General features: G+C 34.5%; 3 protein-coding genes across 15 annotated transcripts in view; 1 reads left to right on the top strand and 2 right to left on the bottom strand.

The window, feature by feature from the left end:
• wasla (WASP like actin nucleation promoting factor a) overlaps positions 1-2,146 on the top strand; it is a 38,465-nt gene extending 36,319 nt beyond the window's left edge. For all 4 annotated transcript variants that reach the window (XM_069192482.1, XM_006633389.3, XM_069192481.1 and 1 more), the window contains one exon: positions 945-2,146. In XM_069192482.1, coding sequence (XP_069048583.1) covers positions 945-1,006 — 62 coding nt within the window. In that variant the 3' untranslated portion in view covers positions 1,007-2,146. The remainder of the gene's footprint in view (positions 1-944) is intronic.
• Positions 2,147-5,409: 3,263 nt separating this feature from the next.
• On the bottom strand, positions 5,410-13,333 carry LOC102691143 (leiomodin-2). Its single transcript, XM_015352506.2, has 3 exons — positions 12,874-13,333; positions 9,134-10,471; positions 5,410-7,113 (listed from the first exon to the last, which is right to left on the bottom strand). The coding sequence occupies exons 1-3, from the start codon at positions 13,147-13,149 to the stop codon at positions 7,087-7,089; spliced, it is 1,641 nt and encodes a 546-aa protein (XP_015207992.1). The 5' UTR covers positions 13,150-13,333; the 3' UTR covers positions 5,410-7,086.
• A 2,280-nt stretch (positions 13,334-15,613) lies between these two features.
• LOC102694420 (ankyrin repeat and SOCS box protein 15) lies at positions 15,614-27,627 on the bottom strand. Of its 10 annotated transcripts, none has more exons than XM_015352498.2 (10): positions 27,551-27,627; positions 26,255-26,374; positions 24,900-24,952; positions 24,696-24,827; positions 24,262-24,420; positions 23,473-23,718; positions 23,201-23,372; positions 22,032-22,605; positions 17,218-17,371; positions 15,614-16,280 (listed from the first exon to the last, which is right to left on the bottom strand). In XM_015352498.2, exons 2-10 carry the CDS (start codon positions 26,353-26,355, stop codon positions 16,105-16,107), a joined length of 1,767 nt encoding a protein of 588 aa, XP_015207984.1. In that variant the 5' UTR covers positions 26,356-26,374; positions 27,551-27,627; the 3' UTR covers positions 15,614-16,104. The 10 variants fall into 10 exon arrangements, 9 of the variants coding, with proteins under 9 accessions (XP_015207984.1, XP_069048580.1, XP_015207990.1 ...); XM_069192479.1 differs by having other exon boundaries at positions 26,303-26,374; XM_015352504.2 differs by having other exon boundaries at positions 26,315-26,374.
• Between the last annotated feature and the right edge of the window lie 7 nt (positions 27,628-27,634).

The raw sequence follows: 27,634 nt of genomic DNA, 5'->3' as shown, positions 1-27,634 counted from the left end.
TAGATGTGTAACAAAGGAAGAGCTATTCTGTCCATTGACCAAAGTAAACAGATATTTTACTGTCATGGAAGGCCTTGAGCACTATGTACAAGTGGATGGATTGGTTACCAGCCCCCTTTTGTAATTTCTTCACTCCTGCAAAGGTCCTGGTCTTCTGGGTGATTGCTGGACTAAAATCTGGGTAAAAACTCATTACAGCCAAGCACACTAGCAGGCTTGACCTGCTTCCTTCCAAAAGAAGTGTGTCAGGATAGCAGTGACATGTAAAAATAAATGCTCTGGACTTGATGCGGCCTCCAGAAGAGCCCCTTTCCATACTTGGGTCCCCTCTGCCAAATTTGGAATCCACCTTGGTCTTGTTTTTTGCAAAACCCCAACTGGGTTGTCAAATTCTCTTACTTCTGGCAGACTCACAATGTGTGTTTTATTGTACTGGGTGTGAACCTTTATCTTGGTAGCTTTGTTTCAGGCTTTTTAAATTCACTGCATGTTCTTTCTTTATCATTTTGTGTTTCCTTTGTTTATCTGAGAACTTCAGCACTGCTTTTCAGAGCTGCTGCATGGTTAACAATATCTGGGTGTTTGCACCCGTTATGATCACATCTGATCTTTCTAATTTTTAAATTATTGTAACTTTTGTGGTTACAGTGAAAAATATAGCTTTTAAATGCAAAGAATGTTTTTATCTTATGAGGATGTATATGCTGATTGTGTGCTGATTTTTAAATTATGCAGCTTGCATTAAAGTTTCCCTTTAATGCAAGATGCATTAAAGGAAAAGCTCTAATTAAAGTGTCCCCAATTTCTTAGTGTTTTGTGTAATTTGAAGTGATTAAAGATAATCAATATTGTTCTGGAAGATCACTTTTGTAATGGTAAAATATTTATAGACCAGAAGTAAAGTAAAATTTAACATTTAGTATTTACTCTTGTCCTTTCTCTAGATGAAGATGAAGATGATGATGAGGAGGAGGATTTTGAAGATGATGATGAATGGGATGACTAGTGTATTTTCACCAGAAATAATTAAGACACTAAATTGATACCATCTTTTTAAATCTTATTAAGATTATAATGTAAATGTTCTACCAATTTGCTGTATATTTTTGTTGCCTTTTGCTTTTTTATTAATCTGTGCAATACCTCATTTAATCTGTAAAGGTTTGTCATATATCTTTCGTAAAGCTACTCCCTATTAACTTGTGCAATTTTACATCAGGAGAGATACACTTGACTTTTAGATTTGAATGTTACTTTTCTTCAGTAAAGTAAGGGAGTTTAAAGGTGTCAAGAAAACTGAAAAAATGCTTCATGTTGTAATTGTTAGTTAATGCAAAATAACACTATTTTCATACCCTACTTTTCTGTACCTTAAAGTTTCTTATCAAAATCCTAGTATAGCACTATTTTTTTTTAAATACAGCTCTTAGAATATTTAGCCCCATCATTTCCAATGTAAAGTTACACAAATGTTGAGGCTCTTATATTTTTGCACGATTAAAAAAAGTAATTCACTACAGTAATACAGTTACGAGCTAATACTGTATTCAGCAATGTGCTTTAAAGACTCCAAGAATTCACTACAAAAGTATACATCATCCTATAAACATTGTATGTCACTTACTGTAGCAATACTCTGGACTTGAGGGTGAGGTTGTTTTTTAATCATGTCACCTTGTATATCTGATTTTGTTTGAGTTTCACGGTTCTTTTTTCTCTTTATTACTGTAGCATTTATAAAAAGAATGTTATTGAGATCAGGTCAGTCTTCATTTAAAAAAATACCATCTTTTATTTAAAAACCTGCAACTTACCATTACATAGTGCTGGTTCATATATTAATGGCTGCAGTAAAAAGGTAATAAATTAATTTACAGTCTTTTGCAAGATATTTCTGAGGGTCTATTGCTTGATATTTGCAACTACTTGCAAGGTAATAATGCCTGTAAAGATTATTGAACCTCTATGTAGTTATGCATACTGTTTTTAACAGTACTGTTGTACATGGCTGACTTTTACAATCTTTTTTTTTTCCTGGGGTTTGTGGTGCATTAGATACCAGAATATTGACTTCAAACCTGCAAAATAGGTTGGGAATGGAATAATACTAAATTGTATACTTAAATAAATGTTAATATTTACAGATCATGGCTGTGATTTTCAGTGCTTGTCTTTATTTTAAAATTTGAGAGTGGAGCCACAGCATCCGCTGTGTAACAGTACATTGGAAACCTTTTGTTCATTCTCTCATAATCTAGTTTTGCATTTTGGCAGATTAAAGAAATAAGCTTGTACTTTAAATCAGGCTAATAATGTCAACTCGTCTGTTGTACAGTTCTTGTTCCTGAGTTTTAGATATATTTAATTTTCAAAACTGAAGGTGCCTCATCAGTTAATAAGGAATGAAAAATCTTGTGGGAAAAGCCACCTTTCACCTGTAACAATGTTTTCTATATATTATTGAATTGTTTTCTTCTGTTATTTTCAGGATATTTTTTGGTATAAGTTATTCTGTTTGATAAGAAAATGTAGTTATTGAACATTGGAAATCTAACACTGTTTTAGATATTTAAAAACCAGTTCCCATGTTTTGGGTTTTAGGTTCCCATTAATTCAAGCATGCAGTCCAGAAGCCATTCTGGTGGGTGTCTGTTGGTATGCGTTTTGTCAAGTCTTACAAGTGTGTGACTGCATCTGTTTACAGGTCAGTCATTTGGCGTCACAGCAGTATCTGTCTCGCTTGATCCATTGTAGAAAGTGTTGTAAAAGCATTTACAGTCAAGGTCTGAGTACACCCATTCCATGGCTTACATACCGGTTGCTTTCTGCAAGTACATAATCCTAATTATACACAAGTTAGAAGCAACCCTTTCTTAGCCATTTTGTGAACACAAGTGGCATTTGTGATACCAATAATAGGAATTTTTTAAAACTTTTTTCTGAACACTCCACTCAAAAATCGCTTTACTATTTATGGGTAATGGGGGCTCCCCTCCATCACCACCAATGTGTAGCCAGCCACCTGGATGATGTGACAGCAGCCAAAGTCACCACACATCATCTCTCAGTGGGGAGGAGAACAGAGTGATGAAGCCAATGGATAGATAGGGATTATTAGGAAGCCATGGTTGATAAAAGCAGGAGGGAATTTGGAATTCACTGGGCACATACACTATTAAACATGCACACACTCTACTGGGGCCAGTTTTCCCAAATGCCAGTTTATCTACCCTCATCCACAGAAAGGAGCCACACAAACCTGAGAATATTAAAATTCCATGCACATGGCAACCAAGGAACTGAACCCAGGGACCCAGCACTAAGAGAAAGCAATGCTAACCACTGCAGCACCGTGCAGCCCAAGAGGTTGTATCATTTTCACAAAACCAGTATTGTCTGAATAGCAATACTAGATTGGTACTCATCCAATGACACTAGAGAATTATCTGACATAATGTAAATATAACTTTAAATATAACTAATTTTAGTCTAGTACTATTGTATAGGAAAATACCCTAGTCCAAAATGTAAGTATATAGAGTGTAACTATAATCTTAAAATAACTGCTAATTCTGGCAAAGTTTTACTGCTTTTAATTGTTGCATTAGTGGTAATGTGGAATAGGTGGTGAAGAAATGGAGTTGGAACAAAATGTTAAATTCTTACCTTTGTTGAAGTTCTGAAATGTGTACCTACCTGATCAAATCTTTCTTCATAGTTTTTCTGTTTACAATAAGTAAAATGTTACAGTTGGTACCAAATCTCTTCAATGCTAATGATAGAATGTCAGATGACATTACTAATATTAACGATACTAATTGAATGTTCCTAAGCAATTTAGTGACACAGGTAAGGATATTAAGCAGTTCTGGACTATGAGCTGTTCAGATTTAATTCCTTGTCAACAAATATCATGAGATGCTAAGAAATGTGAGTTTCATTCTTCAGTGAAAAACATTAGCTTGAAGAGTCACCTCAACTTGATTATTGTCACAAATGCACCAGTTATTTTGTGTAATGTATGAAATATACTTCAGTGTTCAGTCACAGATCTTGGTGTGTCTCCAGATACTCTGTAGAAATTAACAATATACTATATACTGTTTCAGTCAAACAGGATTGCACATGAAGACTAAATTAAATTCATACTTTCCAAGTAATATGTACCAAAAGCTTTCAAGTAGTATTCTCACTGTCTGAATTGAATCTCAGTAAGACAAGAACCTTTGCAGAAAGTAAATGGATTTTGACTATGATATGGTAATATTTGCATTATTATATATTGATAGAAAAAAGAAACATTTTCTGGAATGAGAATACTATAGTTATAGCTTATGTACTTTCACAAAAAGTTGTCCATTGGTTTTAAGCCCTCTGACCAGCAATACAGCTTGTGCAGTGAGGCATTGCAGCTTGTCAATCACACAAAAGCTCGTTGGGTGCACTTTTACCCAACGAGGTCCAGGTGGAACAATGTTTGATCAGGTCACCTTTAAAAAGGCCTTAATTCAAAATGTAGGCCACTGCAAGAAAAGGGCCACACAAAGTCAGTTTTCTATGCATTCCATAATGCGTCCAGTGTCACCAGAAGCAAGGGAGAGGACCATTGGCATGCTGCAGGCAGGCATGTCGTGCCAGCATTGCCAGACACTATGGAGTAAGCCACTCTACTGTGTCCCGACTGCAAGAGAAGGTTTCAGCAGACCGGCAGGACAGATAACCGTCCAAGATCCGGTCACCCTCGAGTGACCACACCAGAGCAGGAGCAACACATCAGACGGGTCCATCTGAGAGATCGTTTCAGATCTGCCACCCGTACTGCTGCTGAAACTGCTGGCAGACACTATGCCCGCATCGGCAACAGGACTGTGAGGCTCCATGCCTCTGCTCACACCTCGTAGACATCACACCTGACAGGCTTGGGCCAGACAGAGGCTGCAATGGACTTATCAGCAGTGGCATCAGGACCTCTTCATGGATGAGTCACTCTTCAGCCTTTTCCACGCAGACAGGAGGGCCAGAGTGTGGAGGAGTAGGTGTTATGTTTCTTTTTTCCATCAGTATACTTTGATGATACCAAACAATATTATCAGTAATCTTATAAATATGTATTTGTTTAAACAAAATGATGTTAAACACTATCACATTATAGCACTAGTTAAAATATTGTTCCTCGGATGTGTGTGACTAAAGTGTGGCTTCTAGAAGCTGTTACAGTACTACTATTGTATTAGAACACACTTCCTAGCAGAGGGTTATTTCAAGAGCACCAAAACAAAGAAATATGTCCAAAGTACTAGTAAATATGTGACATAAGTTTACTACACTGTAATCTTAACATTTTTTGAGCAACTGAATTCTAGTTAATTACAATTAACTGACAAGAATTAAGTACCCATTAGTGAAAGATTTGCCTTTGAAACGTTTGATTCTTTATTTGGGATCTCTGCTGCTAAAAACATGTTCTGTGTTTGCTTTGAACAGCTGCAAAGTGGATTTAAAAACAGGGAACACTTCCAAAATACACAATCTTATAGGGAATGGATTAGAGCTGAGTTATTCTACCACACATTACAAAACTTTCTAATTTTAATTCAGTTATCTGGGTTGTGCCACAGAGATAACAGTCCTAGGTGTCTGAAGTTTAACCAGTTTTTAACTTTTAGCCCAACATCAAATAACACAAACATGCGAAGATTTGCAAGTGAAAGAAGACCTGTGACCTTGTTCATTTGATATTTAGTAGCTAACTGAGATAGGATTTCATCAAACTTTGACAACATATTGTATACAGTACATGCTTCTTTCATATAGCTTCTTTCTGACTCACACTAGACTTCATGTAAAGTTCATCCTATTCCTCTTGAAAGTCTCAAGATTCCATCAGCCTGCTGAAGAATATCTTGGTAAAGAACACTAAAACTCAGATGAGGTATGAAAGCAGTATATAATGCATAGTTAGTACTGTATTTCAAGGACATTTAGAGCATTAGTCACCTTATTCTGAATAATGCATGAATGTGCAAATTTCATGAAAATGTATTAATAAAGCATTACAATGAAACGAGTTGCCAGGATGCCCAAACTCAGGATCCCACTTTTAAAAATCATAATGTATTGTGTTTTTATATGTATCATATTTTATAACTGTTCATTTCTCCCAAAGGCCAAGAAGTCTTTAATTGGAGACAAACTTACCACTTGGAGAAAAAAAAATCAGACAGCTGAACTGTTTAGCTAAGAAAAACATGTTGCACAACCATAGAATAAACTATTCATGTGATGAAGGATGAATGTATACTACAGCAGAATGCACAACAGATGTACACAAATTATTTTCATTTGAAAGCTCACAGCATGTGGTGCAGTATAATTGTCTTGCACTTGCCAGACTGCTCTTGCGTATTACCAAATTAGCATAAGAAACAAAATCTACAGCAATTATCTGCTTACAAAGCAGGAGTTTCAAACAACATGTTTTTAGGCACAGTTGTGATATAACAAAACGTGTACTTTGACAGTTTTACCTTTAATGAATATCGTCAAGTATAGGAGATTAAACATTAAAGGAAATGTCTCTTGTGTCTCTTACTAACTCATTGTTAAACTAGGGACAAGGCAAATTAAAAATGTTGGGGCTCAAAGATAAAATACAACACTGTAAGACATGAGCCACATAAAAAAATACACTAAGTAATAATATAGTAAAACAGACAAATTCTAAACCAGAAATTGTAGGCAGTATATGTATACTGTATTTAAAAACAAGGTGCATTATTGTACTAAAATGTCCCAGTGAAATCAGAGATACATACATGAACAGTTTATTCTGCAAGCTCTATTTTATTCAATAACTGACAGAAACTTATCCTCACATTTTGCAGAAATAGCTTCACATTTCTTTGAAATCTATCAGATACACAAAAACAAAAAAAGAAGCTTATTATATGACATTATAAAATACTAATATCTGATCTTTGTAAAAAAGAGGATTTTTTTATCGCATACAATTCTAACCAGATAGGTATTAACTTTTGTGTCATAAATTCTGTGCATGTGGTTCAGTTCTATTTATTTGCCATCTTGTTATCTGAGACATTCTGGAACTTCCACCTGGAAAAGAAAACAATTATTATTTAGGTTCTGCATTTAATGCTTTAGTTATGCCTAAAACTGGAATATATGCTCATAGTGACGCTAACTCACAGACATGTGAGCTCAAGTATTTACTAGTCACTTGAGCAGATAGACCATAAGATAGGCAGAGAAATGTTCATATCAGCTGTTGATAAGCCTGTGTTGATGTGGAACAAGGTCACATTGACCAAAGGAGTAAACAGTTCCATTGTGTTTATTAATTAGTTTACCATTCAATATCACACAGCCTGCTTTAATGCATGTCTTTCTTAAATACAATAAAAAGCTTCAAAAGTAGAGATTTGTCAGTAACGGTTATATTCAAAATGTGTTCCTTTATTTCTTTTTACTGTCAGTGAGCCTACTACACCCACTACCGAGCCTAATATACCAATGTGTTCTGTTTTTTTTTATTTTAGTAGGCATTTATCAAAAGTAATATCAGTAAAATGGATTAATCATATATTCTAAAATTTTATTTTACTTTAATTCATGAAAAAAGGTTATGAAAGACAGTTGTAACACTAGCTTGTTCAGTTAAAAGTTATGTTGGGGCCAAACACTTGGCCTATAAGTGATCTCATCTGGGATAAAGAGAACTTTTTAATTTGACTGAGCAATGTTGCATTAACATTCTGTGATTATATTTCTATTTTTGGCTGCCTCTTGACTCACAGCAGAGCACATTCACTTACTGGGTTGCAAATTTAGTTTTAAATCACATTTTCCCCATAGGAGGAAATTAAGTGCAAAGTGCCAATGCCTTCAATTTAATTACTCAATAAAAATGATTTAAAAGAGAAGTCTCATACTGTGTGGGCTCAGCTTTACTGGAAATTAGTTGTAATATATTTGGCAATCAAGGTTTATGTTCTTTAACTGGTCAATCTATGGCACAAAATGATTTTGCAGGAGTTATAAAAAAAAAAGAGATTGAGAGCTAAAGTACACTATGCATTCAAGTACACCAAGCAGACTTTGACCTAATCTTGACAGACTGTTGTAGGACTATTTATAACACTATTAAGTGGAATGAATTCCCAAGGCTTGGAAGACTGTCAATGAGTACTGATAGCATTGTTTACAAATCCCTGCAGTAAAAAATGTACGCCTTCATTAACTCTTTTTCAAACTCTATACCAGTTACATTTTGGTCCCATTACTTCAAAATAAGTGCTTGTTTGTAATTTTTCATAACCATTATAATGAAGGTCCTGATAGTTTCACACAAAGGGCCTGGAGACAAGTCAATCTAACACAATAAGAACAAAATTCTTCAGCTGTTACAAAAATGCCTCTGACAGTGAAAGGCCTTGCACACGAGACTGTGATTCATGAGCTGAAAATGGAAATATAATTAAACTAAAAGCAGTCTGCATATCCCGTGACAACAATTTCTAGTCTTTGCTTTAGAATTGCTAGACTAAATTGATAGATGAATACATAACTTCACATTTCTTTAAAATCAATGGACTGAATTGATAAATACATGGACTGAAACCGCCTCCAGAATTTTAGGATGCCACCTTCCGTCTGTGGAGTCACTCTCACAAATCTTTAAAGATCCTTGTGGACCCTTTCCACCCTGTCCAGCCTGTTAACTCTCCTCCCCTCTAGTACTGTAGGTGTCTCAGGTCTGTTAAGACAAGGACTACCAGGTTTCCGAACAGCACCTACCCAGAGACTGTGAGGTGCATAAACTCTGCACTTTCACTTTAGATATCTGTTATTGATCTCACTGTTATTTATTTTATTATTTGAGCATGTTTAGGATGGTTTGCGAATGTGTTGGGTGGATGCATTCTGTTATTGGCTCTATGTTGTATATTTGTATTGGATGTCTTTAATTGTATGAGCTCACTAAAGCAAATTCCATGCTACTAGTTGTTATGACAATGAAGTACTGAACTTGAACATGCTGCATTTAAATAGAAAGCATTGTCTCAGTAATAGATGGACTCAGATTAGTACAAGTTTCTTTTTTGTTCATATTTACCCTTCTCAGCTGTTTCACGTTGCTGTTTCGAATTGCTGCCATCAGATCATCATGAAGTGACCTCTGGGGTGTTGATGGTCTTGAGGCTTCTTCTGTCTTTTCAGAAACTGGCTTGAGAGCATTTTTTAATTCCTTGAGGATATTGTTTTCCTTCACCGATTTTTTGCTTTTTTTAGTTTTAGACTTCTGTTGGCGCAGTTGTTGTTTTTTTCTGGACTGTTCATGAAGTTTAATGACTTCTGCAATTTTTCTGGTGGGCACCTTTTTCTGTGGCATCGGTGGTGGAGGGGGAGGGGGAGGCGGAGGAGGAGGAGGAGGGGGGGGCTGGGGAGGAGCCGGAGGTGGAGGGGCATTTTTTTTTATTTGGGAACTTCGGGCCACTTTGGGGGAAGACCATGGGGAGCTCTTTGGTGATGTGTAAGGCGAAGATGATGGTGTGCCTTTCTGTAAAGCATTGGTCCTTGGATTGCTTGGTCCATCAGAGCCTTCCTTTCTCTCCATTCCCTGTTGCTTCTGCTCTAGCAGGCGTTTCTGTCTGTGCCTATCCTGATTTCTTGTCAGAATGCTTGTCATGCTCATCCTTGGTCCAGGAAGCTCAAAATGGTATCCCAGCTTTAGAAGTGTAGTGTTCTCTTTCAAAAGTTTGGCTATTTCCATTTCCACCTGGCCCCCACAAATATGTCTTTGGTTGTGGAACCGCAGCTCTGTTAGTGCAGTGTTTTGCTGGAGGGCCCTCATTATGGCAAGGATTCCTTTCCCCGTAATGAAATTGGACTCAATATTTAGATTGGTAATGCAATTGTTCTCTTTAAGCATCTGTGCAATGGCAAATGCAACATGGTCATCAGCATGGGTGTTGGCAAGACTGAAAACCCGAACAACAGTATTGCTCTTCAAGGCCTCAGTAAAGTGGATGAGTGTCTCCTTGGATATATTTTCAATATTATTCAGGTTAACCTCATTTGTGTTGATATCATTGTTTGAAATCTTTTCAAGGGCATCATCAATTACAATTGGATTTCCACATGGACGGTTAGTTACCACTTTAAGGTTGGGATCTTCATTTGGTGTTTGAATGCAGTTTTTAGCAGCTACAGACTGGCCATTGCAAAGATCATGGTTTTTGTCTTCCTTTTTGCTGCCTATTTCCTTTTGCAAAGTCCTGTTTGGTGTTTCCTCTGCTTTATCTTCATTTTCAGAGATATTATTTTCTTCCTCCTGCTCACTTTCTTCATCTTCTTCATCCTCATCTGCACTGGGTTCTTCTTCTGAAGCTTCACTGTTGCTTTCTGTCACACATTCCTCTTCACTATCAGTGACCTTCTCTGGCGCTTCCTCCTGCAAAGCCATTAGTGGACTGAAGATCAGTTAAACTTAAACAGTTATCAGTACCTGTAAATCTCTGAAGGATCCTATGCACAATCCTTTTCATCAGGCTAATTTTTTGTTAGTGTAGACATTTTATTTTATGAAAAAATTGCACAACTAAGGCAGTTCATGTCCTTTTCATATATCTAGCTTTTTTTACATATACACATTGTATTCAGTATTTTTTTAAATGTACTGGTATTTAAGAATTCCTAAAAGTATCCTATCTTTACAAACTACTGTGAATTTATAATTAATTAATTTAGATGGTTGTAATGACACCGTGTTTTATCATAACTAAGACTTTGATGGAAACCTGGTGATATTTGCAAAATCTAATGGAAGAAAATATTTTTTCTTGTGGTTTCATGTATTATGCAAAGAATTAATCCATGTAAATTCTGACCTGTTTCAGACAGGTGAGCTTTGCCTTAGTCTTTTGTCAATTTAAATTTCAAGAAAAACAATTTTTACAAAATGTTTAAAAGATATAAAAGATTATTAGTTGTCTTGTGAGAAAGGAGGGTTCTTTTTGAGATGCAATGTCTATTTCAACTTTTAAAGAAACAATATTACATATATACCTGTGTGTGTTATGAATTGTCAGATCATACTGTTAGTCAATTAGTTTGAGTTTGAATAATATGGTAGTATAAAGCTTTTAGAGTATGTCTGTCAGGATCACAAGGTCTTCCATCTGCAAATGTTTGGTCTTAAAGACATTGATCTGTGACTTAATTAGGATTTAAGGTCAAATTCATCTAGCCGATAAACCTATTAGTAAAGTTAAATCTATAAAGTATTAGCATTGTCCAGCTACATTAGTTTCAAAAGGTCAATAGCACAACATCCTTTTAAATCTTTCATCCATTTCAAACTAAGTGAATATAAAAATGAATAAATACAGTAAATATAGGTATTTACAATTAATCTTGTCCCACGTTCCCATGCTAGTTAATGAAGCCTATAGTTGAGAATCAGTCATGTTTTTCCATGTTTACGCAGATAGCCAATTAAATTGAATTCTTCTACTACAAAGTAGCCAATTCATTTTAAGATAAGGTTTTTCTGGGAGATTAGTCTTTTGTATGACAAAAACCAGCCTTTTAGTTTTATGGTTGAATTGAGAAAAAACAATGATGCTGTTAATGAGGAACACATAACATGTGTCAATCAAATCTGATTGTTAATAATGTTATAATAACCGGATAATTTACTGTTGATTTAAGACTTTGATTATTCTTAATCAAGAGTTACTAAATGACAAGTTTAGTATTGTCTTACACAAATACCAAAATATAAAATATTGGCATTACTAATACAGATGTTATATTAGTAGAAAACACTCTGAATAAATTATTTATTCTGTTAATAATATTTTTCTCCTTATTGTGTCTAAGATGTGTAAAATGTTTAAGTCAGCAGCATATAAACCAAAACTGTTTATATATAAAGTGAAAAGTGTTAGAATTGGGACAGAGAAGTGAAAGTTGTCATTTTTACTCTATTCAAATGAAATTTGTATTTCAGATTGAAAGATTAATATGAAACTTATTTACAGAATTCCAGCTTTTGTTTCTCGGTATTATTTGAATCCATTTAACCAGGTAATAGCAATGTTGTTTGTTGTGTTCACTCCCACGATTGTGGGTGAGTGTAAGTATTGGGTAAAACCATTAAAAACAGGATAGAACAGATACAGTATAATCTCTCGAGTGCAGAGTCCAGAGTGCTACACTGCTGATTACAATGAGTCCTACTAGTTAACTGGAATAAGCTTGTGTTGAAGTTGTTGTTTAACAACAATAAGAAAACCATAGGCTTCACCTGTACAAACCTTAAAATGATGAATATTGAATACTAGGAAAAGTAAGAAATGACATGAAATACAGACAGGTTAAACTGAAAGAAGATCTCTAAAAATATATTATTGTTTACGTATTTTAATTGGTGTAAAAGACTGCAGACTAAATATACCAAAAATAACAGTGTAAAGCTGGTGACATTTTTACACTGAACTTTCACTGAAATGCCCAAGGACCTTGATCTGAAAAAAGATCATGTATAGTACAATTTAGTGTTTTTTGATAAGAAATACAATTTATTACTCAAAATAGTGTTAAATATGGGTCAGTTGTTATATTAAAATAAATTTGCATGTATAATTTTCATGTATTCAAAGAAAAAATCATTTTAGAATTGAATGTTTTTTTTTCTTATTCTACTCAACACATTTTTAACTATAAGGAGGGATATTTTCTCCAAGGCATTAACTTAAATCTGATTTTATTTTCCATTTTGCACGACAAATTACTATATTCATTTTAGATTAGTCAATACGTTTAATAAATATTTTTTGAAATGGTTATTACCTGTTTTTGCCCAGAGACTGTTCTTTCACTTTCCAGGAGTTTCTGAGTCTCTTTTTCCCAGTATTTTAACAAAGCCTCTCGGCTAAAAGTCCCTGTTGGCGTTTTCTGAGTCTGATCCTTCTGTCTCAGCCCAGTGGGAACATTGTCATCAGGTTCAATATCAGCCAGCTCCCGTTCAAGCTCCTGGATCTCCTCTGAGGTCAAGGAAGCCAGGAGTTCATCTTCATCTATATCCTCATATTTATCAAGCTCTTTGCGATACCCAAACGCTGTCATGGCCACGTCCTCTTGAAAAAGATGTAATTTAACTTCCTTTGTATTAACTGGTGTTTATAACCGTCACGGATTCAATAATCATATGAGTTTGTCCTTATCAGTTTTTATGTACATCTAATTTCTTCAGCAGCTGAAGGAGCTTTTAAAGGGAAATCATCAGGGACTTAGAACAATGCGTCTAGTCATGATGCACTTTCTTTTTTGGGAATCAGGCGTCACCCAGATACTTTTGCAAAAAAGAATGTGAGATCACTTTAGTGCCTGTGGTCCTGCATGACAGGGGATCATGGACACATTGTTCATGACCAAATAAAGCTCAGTTGGTCTTGGAGTGGCATTGTTACTTTTCTCCGCTGAAAATGACAGATATTATAGCATACTACATTAAACTCTAGGGAAAAATGTAATGGTGGTTTTATATGTGAATTAAATTAATAACAATAAATGTTTAAACAAAGCTCAATCATGTTTGGATCCTATTTGGATATTGAATATGGGAACCATATTTTCCACAGCTGCAACTGTGAGAGCTTTAGCTATCATCCTCTGAGAGTTTTCTGTGGAGATTATTATAAAAGGCTTGTGTATAAAGTTACAACCATTTATCTCAGAGCTGAAAGATCACAACAACTGTAACTAGTCTGACTCAAGCTGCATCCCTAAGAAAAAATCTACATTAAAAAAAAGCTTCTATTCATTATCATGATGTTTCAGAGGATGACAATTAATTTTTGCTCTTTGATCAATTTAAATATACATTACATATCTTTCCAGGCTTAATAAATATGTTTGATGATGTTTTTGAAGACGCCACAACATGTACTGACACATGTAGGGCTTACATGTTAAATCCAGGAGTGTCTGATTTTTCATAAAGCCTTTGACATGACTTGCTAAGTTTACTAATGACACTTAAATAAATATGGGATTAGTATAGTTCCACACATTAAAAATAATTTCAAAACTAGCTTTAGCCCAGATCTACCACAGTGAGAGCAAAACTGTGACAGTGATAAGAGTGATAGTCGCTCAGAGGTTTCAGTTCAGGAACCACTACTGAAAACGTTCTGCTGTGATACTGTAGCTGCTGTGATACACCTAGTGTATAGCGATGAACACTGATGGACTGAATGGCTTGCTCTAATCATGAATCTCACAGTCATCTTCGACCAAATTAATGTATAAATTTGAATACAGTTCTAATTTTACAGAACAACTAAATTATATACTAAAATACATAATGTAAATACCTATTTCTGCATTCTTGCTGGTGATTAAGATGTTGCTTTTCCTATCTGAAATATTTTAGATCTAGAGCTCCGAACAGAAAAAGCAATGATCAGGTGTTCTAAGAATGACAGTGTTCATCTTCACCTTTTCATTACAGCACAAAATTTACTACTTGTGAAATTTGGCCAGATTTAAAATGTCAAATAATTCAAAATAAATGATTGGATCAAACATTTAATAGATGTATTTCTGTGCATGTAAGATGTATGATGCTTAAAAAAACCTCCAGAAACACTGGGAAATAACAGACAGAACATAAGCCAGATAGAATCATCTTATTATGCTGCGAGATGTACAGTATATGCGTTTGAGTTCCTATGCATTTTCTTGTATTTCTCATCGAGGCTGTTTATCCTCTGAATGCAGCTTAAATAAGAGGTGTGACTGGAAGGGGACAGTTCATTTAAAGGTCCTGGGTTTTCAGCCAAGGGAGGAGAAAGTGCCTCACACTGGCGACCTTGGTAGGGGAGGTTACAGGGCAGAAGTGAGCACCATGCAATATGACTACAACTCCAGCTTATGAAATGGTTCTTTCGGACATTTACCAAGGTGAGGCTGCTTCTGAACCTCTCAGAACTATTTCTGATCTGTAGTTGTATATACTGTATCTATATCCTTAGAGGTACAAATAAATTCTGATTTATAGGAACTGGTGATTTAAAGAAGAATTGGTTTTCTTTTAAAAAACATCTTTCTTCAAAACATGTTATGTGATATCTTATTCTATTGCTATACTTTGCTATTTAAATTAAATGTGTTCCTAAGAAACCTACCTTAAGCATAATGTTTGCACAGTTAAACCTAAAAACAGAAAGTGCACTGAAGTTTATAAATAGTGAAAGCTGGAAAATTGAATGTAAAAATAAGAAATATTATCAATTCAACTCCTGACTTTATTGTACAAATTTTAGTTTTTGTTCAGTTTTTCTTCTCCATTTATTTTCTTCTTTTATATTGCCATAAATATGTAATGAAATGCAACATCTTGCTCATGTGAATTTGTGTTTGGATATAATGTCATCAGAAAAAATGATCAAAACTGAATCCACGATCAAGACTTGTCCTGCTAGTTTTGTAAGTCTCTCAACCTAAAAAAAGTGGTCACCTGGCCCAAAAAGACTAACAATACGTTCAATTGAATTAATGCAGAAATGAAAAGCAAATACACAATAGATTACACAATAGCTTTTTAATCAAATTAAATACCCACTAATACCAATGGCATTAATATGTATTGCTATAAATAACATAAATCAATTTAGTATGTACATTATCCTCTATTTCCAAACAAGTTACCCTATGTTCACCAAACTGATACACCTTCAATATTCAATTTTCAGGTTTCAACAGGTTAAAATCACAAACATTCAGATCACTTGATGTAGGTGGCCAAACCAGTCCTCCACCATGGATATCAGATATTATATAATTTTGTTCTCTCAGCAGCGGCAGTTGTAACACAAGGGTCAAGCCCTCAATTTATTTCTAAATAATAGTAAAAATAATATTCATTTTAAGAAACACCAAATGCTGCACTGACTGTATAGCCTACCCCTCCTTAGAAATCAAATAAACTGCAAGGACCCCTATCCTGAAAAAAAGATCCTGAAAAACATCTCCACCCCCACAAAAAATAGCAAAGACAGACAAGGAAGACCCTGATATTCACTGTGTCAGGTGAATGCTTCTTCCATATAAATCATACTCCCTGTATAGTATATAATGTTGTAGAACAGTTGGAATTGGCAATGAGGATACAATCTCTGGTTTCTTCAGTCTTTTCAGTGTTATTTGTTTTCGTATCACAAGCCGACACAGGTGCTTCAGTGGTCGAGGATTTTCTGGAACGAAAATTACAGTTCAAAAAGTTAACTGTTTCATAAGAAAGAAATTAAAAGGGATACAGAATTTTGCCTGGACAATTTTCAGACATTTGAAAAACAGACTCATTGCATCAACAACAGCATGTCTACACTTCAGACAAGTATGTAAATAAAAGGTCTTATAAAACTAAATGTATTGCAGTGAAAACAACCACCTTTATTTGATAAATCAGAACTGTTTTTTAAATTATTGACTAAGGTGCAGACTGCAGATAGCGTTTATCTCCATTTTCAAAATGTTTTACTTAAAATGATAAAAGTTTTAAAATGATAAAATTTATAAATGGCTTTATAAAAAAATATTTTGAAGTATTTGTGCTTTTTCTATGTTCTTAAACTTTTGTGGTGTTTTAATATATTTCCCCAAACTCAAAACAAAAAAGCTTAATGGAAAAACATTTATTGGAAAAGCAATAATTTAATTTCATATAACCAAAATTAAGACAACAGCCATCTTAGAAATTACATTTACAGTGCAATTGATATTTCTTTAGGTGGTGTAATTTGTATTTTAATTTGTATTTTGTTACATGTATTTACATGTATAGATGTTTTGACTTTTACATTATGTTTGTTCTTTTTAGTAGAAGTATATAAACATCAAAGTTACTAAATTATTTATTCCAAAATCATACTACTTAGTAAAACAGCGACAATCCATGTTTAGTACCATTTCTTACTCAGCCCTGAGTACCTCGACCTTAGAATTTTATTTTTGAAAACATATTGCTATCATTAAAAAATACCTAGATCTTTCTTCATTTTAGTTAATCTTGAAAGTTACATTAAAAACGTGGAACAAGCTACTAATTTTCATACACTACAAAATCAGTTCCACCAACATCCAGGTACTCTGCAAAATCAAAATGGTGTACTGTAATTTAAATTAACTTACCAAGAATGTCACAAATTACTGCCCATTCTTTCTGCTTCCCCAGAACTGCTTTTAATTTAGAACATATTGGAACATGGTTGACGTAATCCAAAAGAATCTTCACTAAGTTTCCAGCCAAGTGAGACATCCAGGAAACCGTGATAAAGTCGCAGAACTAGAAAACAAGGAACACAAGTGGCTGAGTGAGGCAAAACCAGAAATCCTACCCTGAAATTCTGAGTTTGTGCGAAATAAAACGCTAAGAGGTTTGAGTTCAGAGCTGCATCAATGTATGAGCTGTGAGGGAACAAGTAAAGGCTATTTTGATTTTGGAAAATAAAAAAAGATTAAAAACAGCAGGTAAAGGTTAATTCGATTTTGGAAAATAAAAAAATATGAATAACATAACGTTGTGCAGCTTTCTTTTAGTGTGCCCCACTTTAAGGTTTAAAGTTTACTTGATGGAAGCTTATTGTGTATTGCATCATTACTGAATTCACACAAACCACATGATATGGTATATTTAGCCATGATAAGACTTTAATGTAAACATCTATGTAAAAGAAATATAAGATATATAAAAAATATTCATAAAGTGAATACACATATCTGGACAAAAACTGGTAAATGGACAGATAAAATAATTTTAAGGGAAGAAAACTGAACCTGGAAGAAATGGTTAGTTGAGTACTAATTACCACAAGGATCTATTCTAGGAGTGCTGCTCTTATTTTGATAAATGATGTCAGCTACTGTATAGAAGAATTAATTAGCTAGATTTAACACCTATGTCAAATGCATAGAAGAAAAAGAACCAAAATAGAACAGAAGAAAGGACAAAAATGAAAAAGGTGACTAAATCTATGCTTGAAGGTTAGTACCTAAATTAAGTCTAAAACTTATTTTTAAGTTTAAAAGAAGTTTAAATTTTAAGTCTAAATATTTTGTCTAGCAGTTTCTTGGAGGAACCCAGCATTCGGAGGTCTTAACTGCCTCACTTGGAAGACTGTTCCAAATATCTACAACTTTTATATGTTCCCTATTCTAGTTCCCAAATTAGTGAAAAAAAAGTTTTAATTTTATATTTTGACCCTGCGACACAGTTTTATTACTGACTCTGCAGTGGTCCATTAGGTTAAATATATACTCCATTTTGCATGGTTAGATCAAGCCTCCACTCTCTCTCCCTTGCTCTCTAGACTGAAAATCTGTATTGCAGTCCCTGAGTCCCGGAATTCTTTATGGTAGTCTTCTTTCCAGGCTTTAATATATTTGATTTGTCATGATGACCAAAACTGAAACCACTATTCTCACTAAAGTCTTACAATTCCTCGCTTTTACCTGAATACCCAATCATGATTTCATTTTTTATTACTCCCCCACTTCATCTTGATGAGGACTACATTAACATTCAGATTTCTTTAATGCATAGTTACAGTACCTGCATCTCAGAATCACCCATGTAATTCTCTCTTTACACTTGATCTCTAGGACACCTATTCTCCTCCCAGTTTTTCATATCACTTATATGAGTATGCAGATGATGTCCATTTCTTCTTTCCTCTACTCTTGTAGAGAATATTACTCTGATAAATTCTAAGGATATTCTTCATTCCTCCCTTATTAATGCCTGCCTGTGAGACATCTACTCCTTAGGTACAATCCCATCATCTAAAACAGATCTCTAGATCTGTCCTCTACCTATTTCAACATCTCTATTCCTATTGGCTCCATCTGTCCTCTTCCCCTTCTTTGACAAGAGTCTCAGTGTCATGTTTGAACCCCTGTCTCCTTTTTGTGTTACTGTTCTACTCTGGATGCTTCATGCTGTGTAACATCTGCACCTTGTTCACTAACTTGTGTACAGAAGACCTGGTGCTCTTATTATGAAAGAATTCTTCTAATTTAGCTGTAATTTATTTAAATAAATTTGCCAGTAACAAAAGTAAGAATGAGTCATCTAGAATTTCAGGTTTAGGTCAGTCGACCTTTTTATTACATTTGCAAGTCTGATCTGTGGGTGAGCTCAACTAAAGCGAGAGATGAGGTATCTTAGCTAGGGATCTATGAGTAATATTTCCATAAGTACAGTTGGGAAATACTAGCAGGCCCCAGGAATTTATTAGTTTCAAGGTCCTTTAGCCCCTGTAGATCTTCTTTGGCTGTTATGCTACAATTATCCAGTTCTAATGGAACTCCTTCCTATATAGAATGAAATTGCCATTTTCTATTTTAAATCGGAGAAAAAAATATGTATTTTGCAAATGTATTTATTTTTATTTTTTGATTACTTAACGATATTATAGAGGATAATATGCTTGTTCAAAAGCTCTGACATGTTGGTTAGTCAGGACCTATAAATAAATTGAAAGGTAATTAAAAAATTACCATTAAGTAATTACATTGGGTACATTTCCCTTTCATTTTCTAAAAGTTTACCTTTTCTGGACATACTTTACTTATTCCCTGAAAGATCTTTTGCTGCTGTTGAACTGAACATTTATTATTTATTTTAACCTCCTATGGTATATCCCTTTCAGTTACACTCTTGGGCTTTCTAATAACCTTTTTTACTTGTGTGTGTCATATACTGCATACAACACAATACATTGCCATACCCTAACTGGAACATTCTTTAACTGAAAAAGGTTATTTTTTAATAATTTAATAAAGTACTTGCTCTTCCCTTATATTTTCCTGATTGATTTGTTGAACCATTTGGGATACTGTTTTATACCTTTTGATTTACTCACTTTCAAGATGCATTTCTTCTGTGCTTCAAGTAGAATCATTTCAGTGATTTCATCTATCCTATCGCATTTAACCTGTCTTAAACTGTCTCGTTCTTTCACAAATTGATTTCTGGAAATTGTGAATAGTGTACTTTGGACAACAACAGTTGGAAACTTTCAAAATATACTTCAAAGTATACACTATATTATGGTCACAGTTCACTAATGGTTCTGTCATCTCTCCCTCACTCTGACTTGATGGTTTGAAAAGACAAGATCTTAAAAGACAGTATTAAGTGGTCTAAGAATAAACTTACTGTTTAACCCTTAGAATTCTTATTTTCCACTTTAACCCATATAGATACTAAAGTGCTTGTAGCTTCTGGTTTTAGTCCTCAAGCTTTTAAGTTGTTTTTATAATCTGACCTAACCACCCCTTCTGTTGTGTGCATATTTTGTTATTCTCCATTAGCCATGTTTCATTTATTCATATCACGTCAGAGTTTCCTGCTAATGCAGTAGCTTCAGCTTCTTGCAGTGAATTTATCATACTCCTGGCATTGTGGTATAATGTGAGAAATAATAGTTTATTTTAGAATATACGATTATTTGTCAAATAAATAAGGAAGGATTTTCTTCATGTAGGCAGCGTGTTTAGGATCATTATCATTCCAAAGTCAGCCCTTAATTCTAATGAGCCATTTTTAGCTACTGGTGTCATGGTGTCTCCGCTTGTTGACAGCATAGAAGAAAATGACAGTTTTCTTTATACCATACAGTAAAAAGGTAGAATTTTAATTAAGAATGTAAGCTATTAATTCCACAGAATAAGCTATGTCTTTTTTCATGAAATGAAAATAAACAATTTCCCTTCTTCAGCTACTGATTACTCCGATTATTTAGGATAAATTTGGAAGACGAGAACACATTGTGGCCATTAGCGAACAACTAGAACATGATACCCCAACAACCCTGCTGAGGGCAGCAGGCTGCATTGGTAGGTATGGAATGCTGTTGTGCTGATAACAAATGTCAGTAGCAACAGTAACCACAATAATTACTTTTCAGGATAAAAGCATAAACAATTTGTTACAGTTAGTTTCAGTTAAAAAACATCCTAAAACAGGAATAGTTTTTGTTGTCTTTTTAGGTTGAATAAAGAGATGATTTTTAATGAAAAGGCAACATACTGTATACAGTATTTGAAAGTAAAATACAACTCTCCAAAAAATAAGCATTTTTTTATCATTTCAAGACAAAAATAGGTTGGTGGTTAAATTAGAGATAGACATGATAGCAACACAGATTTTTACAATCATTCTCCGACTTCTTCTATTTTACCTCATTGACACACTTGCGCTCTCAACACTAGCTCTATAGGATTTCTTTAGACAGTTAACTTCCAGCAACTTAAAATATTGAACTTGATACAGTATGTACTCTGACACTCATTCATCTTGAAAACTCTTTCTATAGTCTCTAAAGTAACTCTTAGGGAATTTCTGTAATGGAATCGCCCCCCTGAATTATGGTAGACACTGCTTATGTTAAAACATCTATGAGATAAAAATATTTTATTCCAAAATGAAATACGACTATTTTACATAACTCTATTGTACAATTATGCAATTATTCAACAAATTATTGACTGACGATACAACATACAAATCATTTAATTGTCCTCTGGAATGTTTTATAAAGGATAAACTCGTAATATCAAATTACTCTAAAGTAGTATTAAAAGCTTCCTCATTCTGAAAGAAGTCCTAAAACTTTAGCCCCTTAGACATACAGTAGAATGCTATATTTTTATAACAAAGCTATACAAGATCCGTACAGATCACTGTTTCGACAACTGTAATGCACAAATCTGAATTTCTAGATTATAGCAGTTCTCACTTACAGTAGTGGTTTTTGTATTTAAAAGAGATTTCAGATTTCAAAACAAGTGTAAAAGTTTAGTTTCCTGTATTATTTTATTTATTTTCTTATTTAGAACTTTTGCATTGTAATGACCCTTTATCATCTCCTTGGTGGCACATTCCATTTAGACAGCTAAAATGTAGTTATTACATTACGGGGGTAACTTCCCGAGGTACTCACAGGTGTCTTTTTTCCTTCATTGCGGCTCAGAGAAAACTCACGTTGTTCCGTAAAGACGGACACCCACTGAGACTCCAGAAGAAAGCTTATGTCATGGTCACAGCAAAAGCACTTCTCAGCATCATAGCCATTGTTCAGCAGAAGTCGCATCATCATCTCATCCTTCAAACAATACTGAATGGCGCTGGGGAAAATGGTGTCATGCACCATAGTGAAATAACAGTTAATATCTGCTCCGTATGCAAGAAGCAGCCTTACAATTTCATACCTCATTGCTCTGACTGCCACCAGAAGGCATTTTAAGGGATCTTTGTTTGTTGCTGCACCATGTTTTAAAAGCAACTCAGTGCACGTAACATCTCCATTTGAAACTGCGAAGTACAGAGGGGTTCTTCTTGCATCTTCATAGTTGTCAGAAATGTGAGACTCCAAGACCACATTGACATCAAACCCATTTTCGATGAGGAGCTCAAGGCACTGAGCGTTGCCTCCATCTGCTGCAGAGTGAACAGGGCTTTGCCCGCTATCTCTGATGGCCTTTCTCGAGGTAACAGGAATAAGAATTTTCACTGCCCTGTGGAGAAATGCAATGGAGCTTCATTACATTACAGTTGATACATTATGACAAGTCATAAAATGAGAAAGCTACAATTCTGTACTGCACTATAATGAAAGCCTAAAAAAACATATTCTGCATGGTTTTTTACGTCCACTTATAGGTCTTTGAAAGTTCAAAAAGGATTGAATTCATACTCTACCGAAGACTTTAGCATGTTATCTAATCACAGCAATTCTTTTTCAGTAAGGATTCTGACTAGAGAATACCTTTGCAGGATAACTGTCTCCTTCTCCTCCTGTATCTAAAATATCCTTACAGACCCACTTTCTCAACAACTAGAACAGCAACTATTGTTTTTTGAGATAATTAGTGCAATCGTATATACATTTTACAAACAGTTGGCATTGATCTAATACATAATTGCAAAGCTGATCATTATAACAAAAACAAATACACTGAATCAAAATGGAAAATGTTAACTTCTGAGCATATTATATGGACACAGTATTATAAAACCTTAGTATTCCTACCACCAAAGCATCATAGAGTGATTGAAAGTATTTTTAAACAATGTGTAGAAGACAGAAGGCAGCATCACACACACACTTACAGATAATGACCTCCATATGCTGCTCTGTGAATTGGCAAATGTCCACTTAAATTGGGAATATTAGGACTTGCACCATACTCAAGGAGCAACTCTATACAGTCTGGATTCCCTCCACTAGCAGCATCAAATAACACACTCTCCCCGTGATCAGACTGTGCATTAACATCACCACCTAGTGAGAAGGAAAAGAATTTGCTTAAATATATACTATACTTGTTTTTTTTTAACTAAGGGGTGTAGTCTAAGGAACAATCTTTTTTTGTATTATTTACCTTTATGTATCAAAATCTCCAAGACATCTGCATGTGCATATTCAGCAGCTATTCCTAAAGGAGTCACTCCGTACACATCTCTTTGAGAAATGCTGCCTCCATTTCTTAACAGCAGGGACATGATGTCACTTTGGCCCATCTTGGCTGCCTCATGCACTGCTGTCCACTTTTTCAAACATAGCTGGTCCACGAAAGCTCCATTCTTGATAAGAGTGGATACCATTTCACGTGACCCACTCCTCACAGCTTTGCAGGAGAAAGAGAAAATATTATATAGCATATATATAAATATCATCTTATAAAAAGTATTTTAAATTGAACAAATTATTTTAGTGGGAACCCCTGTACTCCTTTTGTTTCACTCAAGACAGATGATTTATTTTGAGATTACTCTTTGAGTCACAGCCCTGACCCTCCAACAGTCAGAGTTAGAAAAAAAATAGATACTGCATTAGGTTAGAAGCTGTACAAGGCATCTTTCAATGACAAGCCTTTAACCTTAATTGAAACCTTATGAAACTGAAAAGCAAATGTCCTGATTTGAAACAATTGTTCCTACGGTTGTAAGTTAAATTAGTACTGTGTGTAAAGCACTGGAATTCAAGTCTTGCCAAGCAAAATGCATTACAATTTTTAGAAGATCATCACAACCCTTCAGCCCACTGAGATCTTCAATGCTCCTTGAAAAATGTTTCAATTTCCAGAAGATGTTGCGAGTTAAAAATCCAAGGCTATGCATTCCTGGCAGTGAGGCACAATGTACTTTCTCAGGTAATAAAGCAATACTACCAAGCAAGAGAGGAGTCTCATTCTTCCTGTTGGCATTGTGAGGGGAAGCCCCCTTTTCCAGGAGAGCCCTCACATTCTGCACATGACCAGCCTGAACTGCCAGAGTCAAAGCTGTCTCTCCATCCAGTGTTGTCTCCTCCAAAGATACCTCGCAGGAAGCTATCAAACAAAATCCCAGAGGTTCATTTTTACTGATGGTTTCTCATAAGCTAGCCATTGTGATTTTTACATGGTGTATAAATCTACATCTAAATAAACCAAGAAATCAGGCTATAAAGAATCTTAAGCCTTACAAAATCATTGTTATGCAAATACTGCATCCCAGTTGTGATGAAAATATTCTGTATTACACCATAGTGTAATTCATACTGTACTTACACAGACAGGTTCACAGAAACTGGTTTATGAAGCACACTGTTGTAAAAATGACATACCATCCAGGACAATCTCTAGGATTTGTAGTATAGGCTGGACTACAGCTTCATGAAAGGGAAACCATCTTCTTTCATCTGTCTCATGGAAGGCAGACTTAACCTTAGCAAGCTGCTGGAGGAGAAATATTTCACCTGGAAAACAACAAACAATGATTAGGAATTTATTATGATTTAAAATAAAAACATCTAAAAAAAGATACATACCATGCCGGATCGCTTCCATTATCCTTTGGTTTTCATGACTGACTGATTCCAGACTATTGAAGAAATGACAGGAAAATAAAGGTTAGGTTGTCTGATGTTTTGTTATACAGCTTTTTGCCACAAATAGGACTTTTTCTGAAACAGTTTTATTTAGAAGAGCACAGGATGTGGCTGTTGAATGCTGATCTAACTATGATTCCAATTCCTTGACATGAAATGATTTGTTATGAAAGGGTTAAAGACATGCTCAATAAGTTAGACACAGTTTTGTTATTGTAAATCACAACAAAAGAATGACTCAGTCTAAGGCAGAGACACTTTGTCTGTTACAGTATGCATGGCAAGAGCCAGATTTAATTGGAACAAGAATACAATATTTTTCTCCCAGCTTTTGCTTCTCCTTGGTAAGGTGCTACATTTGCTATGGATTTCATTCCTTAGTTGTAGTGTTTCTGATTACAATACAACAGGAAGATAATGTTTTCAATTAGTAAATTTGTACAAAAAGTGGATTTGCTTTAATCATAACTTATAAAATGCAGAGGTTACAATAAGTGTTTTCATACTTGTTTTTACATACTTTTTGTTTTGTAAAGACAATCTAAAGAATGGGATGGAAAACATCAAACCTCAAAATTATACAAAAAGGAAACCATAAACAGATGGAAACTATTTTATGACTTAAAAACTAGATGTAGAATGCATATAGTGGCTCTCATGAGTATTTGTACACATACCAGAGCCACTTCAAATTGCTTTCCATCTTTTTTTAACTAGTTTTGAAATAGTTTTTTGTTCTGTGGACAGAAAAAGAAAAAGAGTACAGAACACAGTTTAAACATTAGAATATCAAATATAGTTCTTCAGTACTGTGAATTTTAAAATATTACCAGTATTGTGCAGGAAACAATAATGAGAAAGTGTTATTTAAGAAGTTGAAAACTTAAGAATATTGCAGGTGTAACCATACTGAGGACAGACATGATTTGCTTTTTTAATAATGCTTGAAACATCTCAAGCACAAAGAAAATATGTTATGTAGAGATATGACAATCTAGGAGATTTTTGTGTACAGTAATATTCGGCTAGGGAATGAAAACAAAAACCCAGTCCATTACCTTTTGCAGACTGCATAATCTTATCTAGGATAATAGATTAGATTATTTCAAACTAAATCTTAAAATAAAGGAAATATTAACATTTTGCCAGGCTATTAAATGTTACAAAAATAAAAAATAAACTAATGGCAACGCTTCTCCAAAATGTGACAGAATGTTACTCCTAAACAGAGGTGTTAGTACAATCTAAATCAATCACTTTTTTTCTTAATTGTAAACATGTGCAGTTCTCTGTACCTCTCTTTAAATATCAACAAAGATGAGAATGATTCTTGAATACTCAGCTGGATTGCATACTCTGTAAGCTGATCTTCATCCATTTTGTCAATGTTCTCCATTGCTTTAAAAGAATATTACCTGTTAACAATCCAGAACACTCTGTTAAAATAGTATAGACTACAGATGTACTGCCAAGAAGTGCTATCAAAGCTGTAAAAACTCAATTATCAATCATCCTTTTAATTATAGATTTTAAAAAAATTACATTGTATTTCCAGTAGTAGGGTTATTAGCCTCTGTCAAATCAAAAGTGCCAGACGGCTTGCAGAAAAGAGCCATTCCATCACTATTATAAGAACGTAGCACAGCATCCTTCATTATTTGAGAACAACTCATTTAAAATACCTGTTCCGAAGTAGTTTCTGGATTATCACAAAAGCAGAACATCATGCCTCCAACAAATAACTTTTCATGCGAAAACTGTGTCTGCTGTTGCTATGTACATCATGCTATTAAACGTTTGTGGAAATAAAATAATGGAAAATCTGTAATTAAAACAACAGCATCAATAATCCAGTTTTCCCATGAATAGATACAACTACATTGAAACAGAATAGAACACTCAGTTTTTAATTTTTTTAGTCGCATTTATATAAATCATCTGAACACAAAAACAGTTTGGGGAATAGTGACTGTTTCCTCTTATCTAAAATGAAAGAACAAATTCAAGGTCATGTTCGGCTTATTTTTAGGTTTGACTTCATTTAGAAGAAGCACAGCCCAGGCCGAGGATAGAAAACCTAAAAGTTATATTCAACATTCAGTATTTGTTAATTAAAAAAAAACAATTAAAATACTAGTAAAATTACACGCCGTAAAGAACAACACAGCTGTAAAGAAATCTCCTCTGAGTCTTTATATTGTCTTCATGTATCCGATATTTAACTATTTTATAATCTGTAGTGTCAATAAGATTTTCTTAAATAAAGCTAAAAAAACATGTAGCTTTCAGAATTCAGTAAGTTAGTTTCAGGATGCATCACAAATCCGTCCGTTTTAACGTACGTTATTAGTTTGCGTTTTTCCAATCTGTTGGTTTAAACTCATGCAAAACATTTTACAGACGCGAGTTTGTGTTTCAATGTTTTTCGCATCTGCATGCAAGTTCGAGCTTTTTAAACAATTAAGAAACAATTAACCAAACCAAATTATCTTCCCAAATATGAAACCACTTAATACTATATTCAAACACATTAATTCAATTTAAAAGGTGATCTAAAATCTGTCCTTATGAGATTTCCTTGCAGAGCTTGCCTGGAGATGACTTCTGCAACTCATACACATGCCTCGGTCAACATCACAACACGAAATCTCTTGTTACAGTATTTCACAGGCTCG

Source organism: Lepisosteus oculatus, chromosome 7 (genome assembly GCF_040954835.1).
Source record: "Lepisosteus oculatus isolate fLepOcu1 chromosome 7, fLepOcu1.hap2, whole genome shotgun sequence".
Classification (NCBI taxonomy): Eukaryota; Metazoa; Chordata; class Actinopteri; order Semionotiformes; family Lepisosteidae; genus Lepisosteus; species Lepisosteus oculatus.
This window is presented reverse-complemented; position numbering and strand designations above follow the sequence as displayed.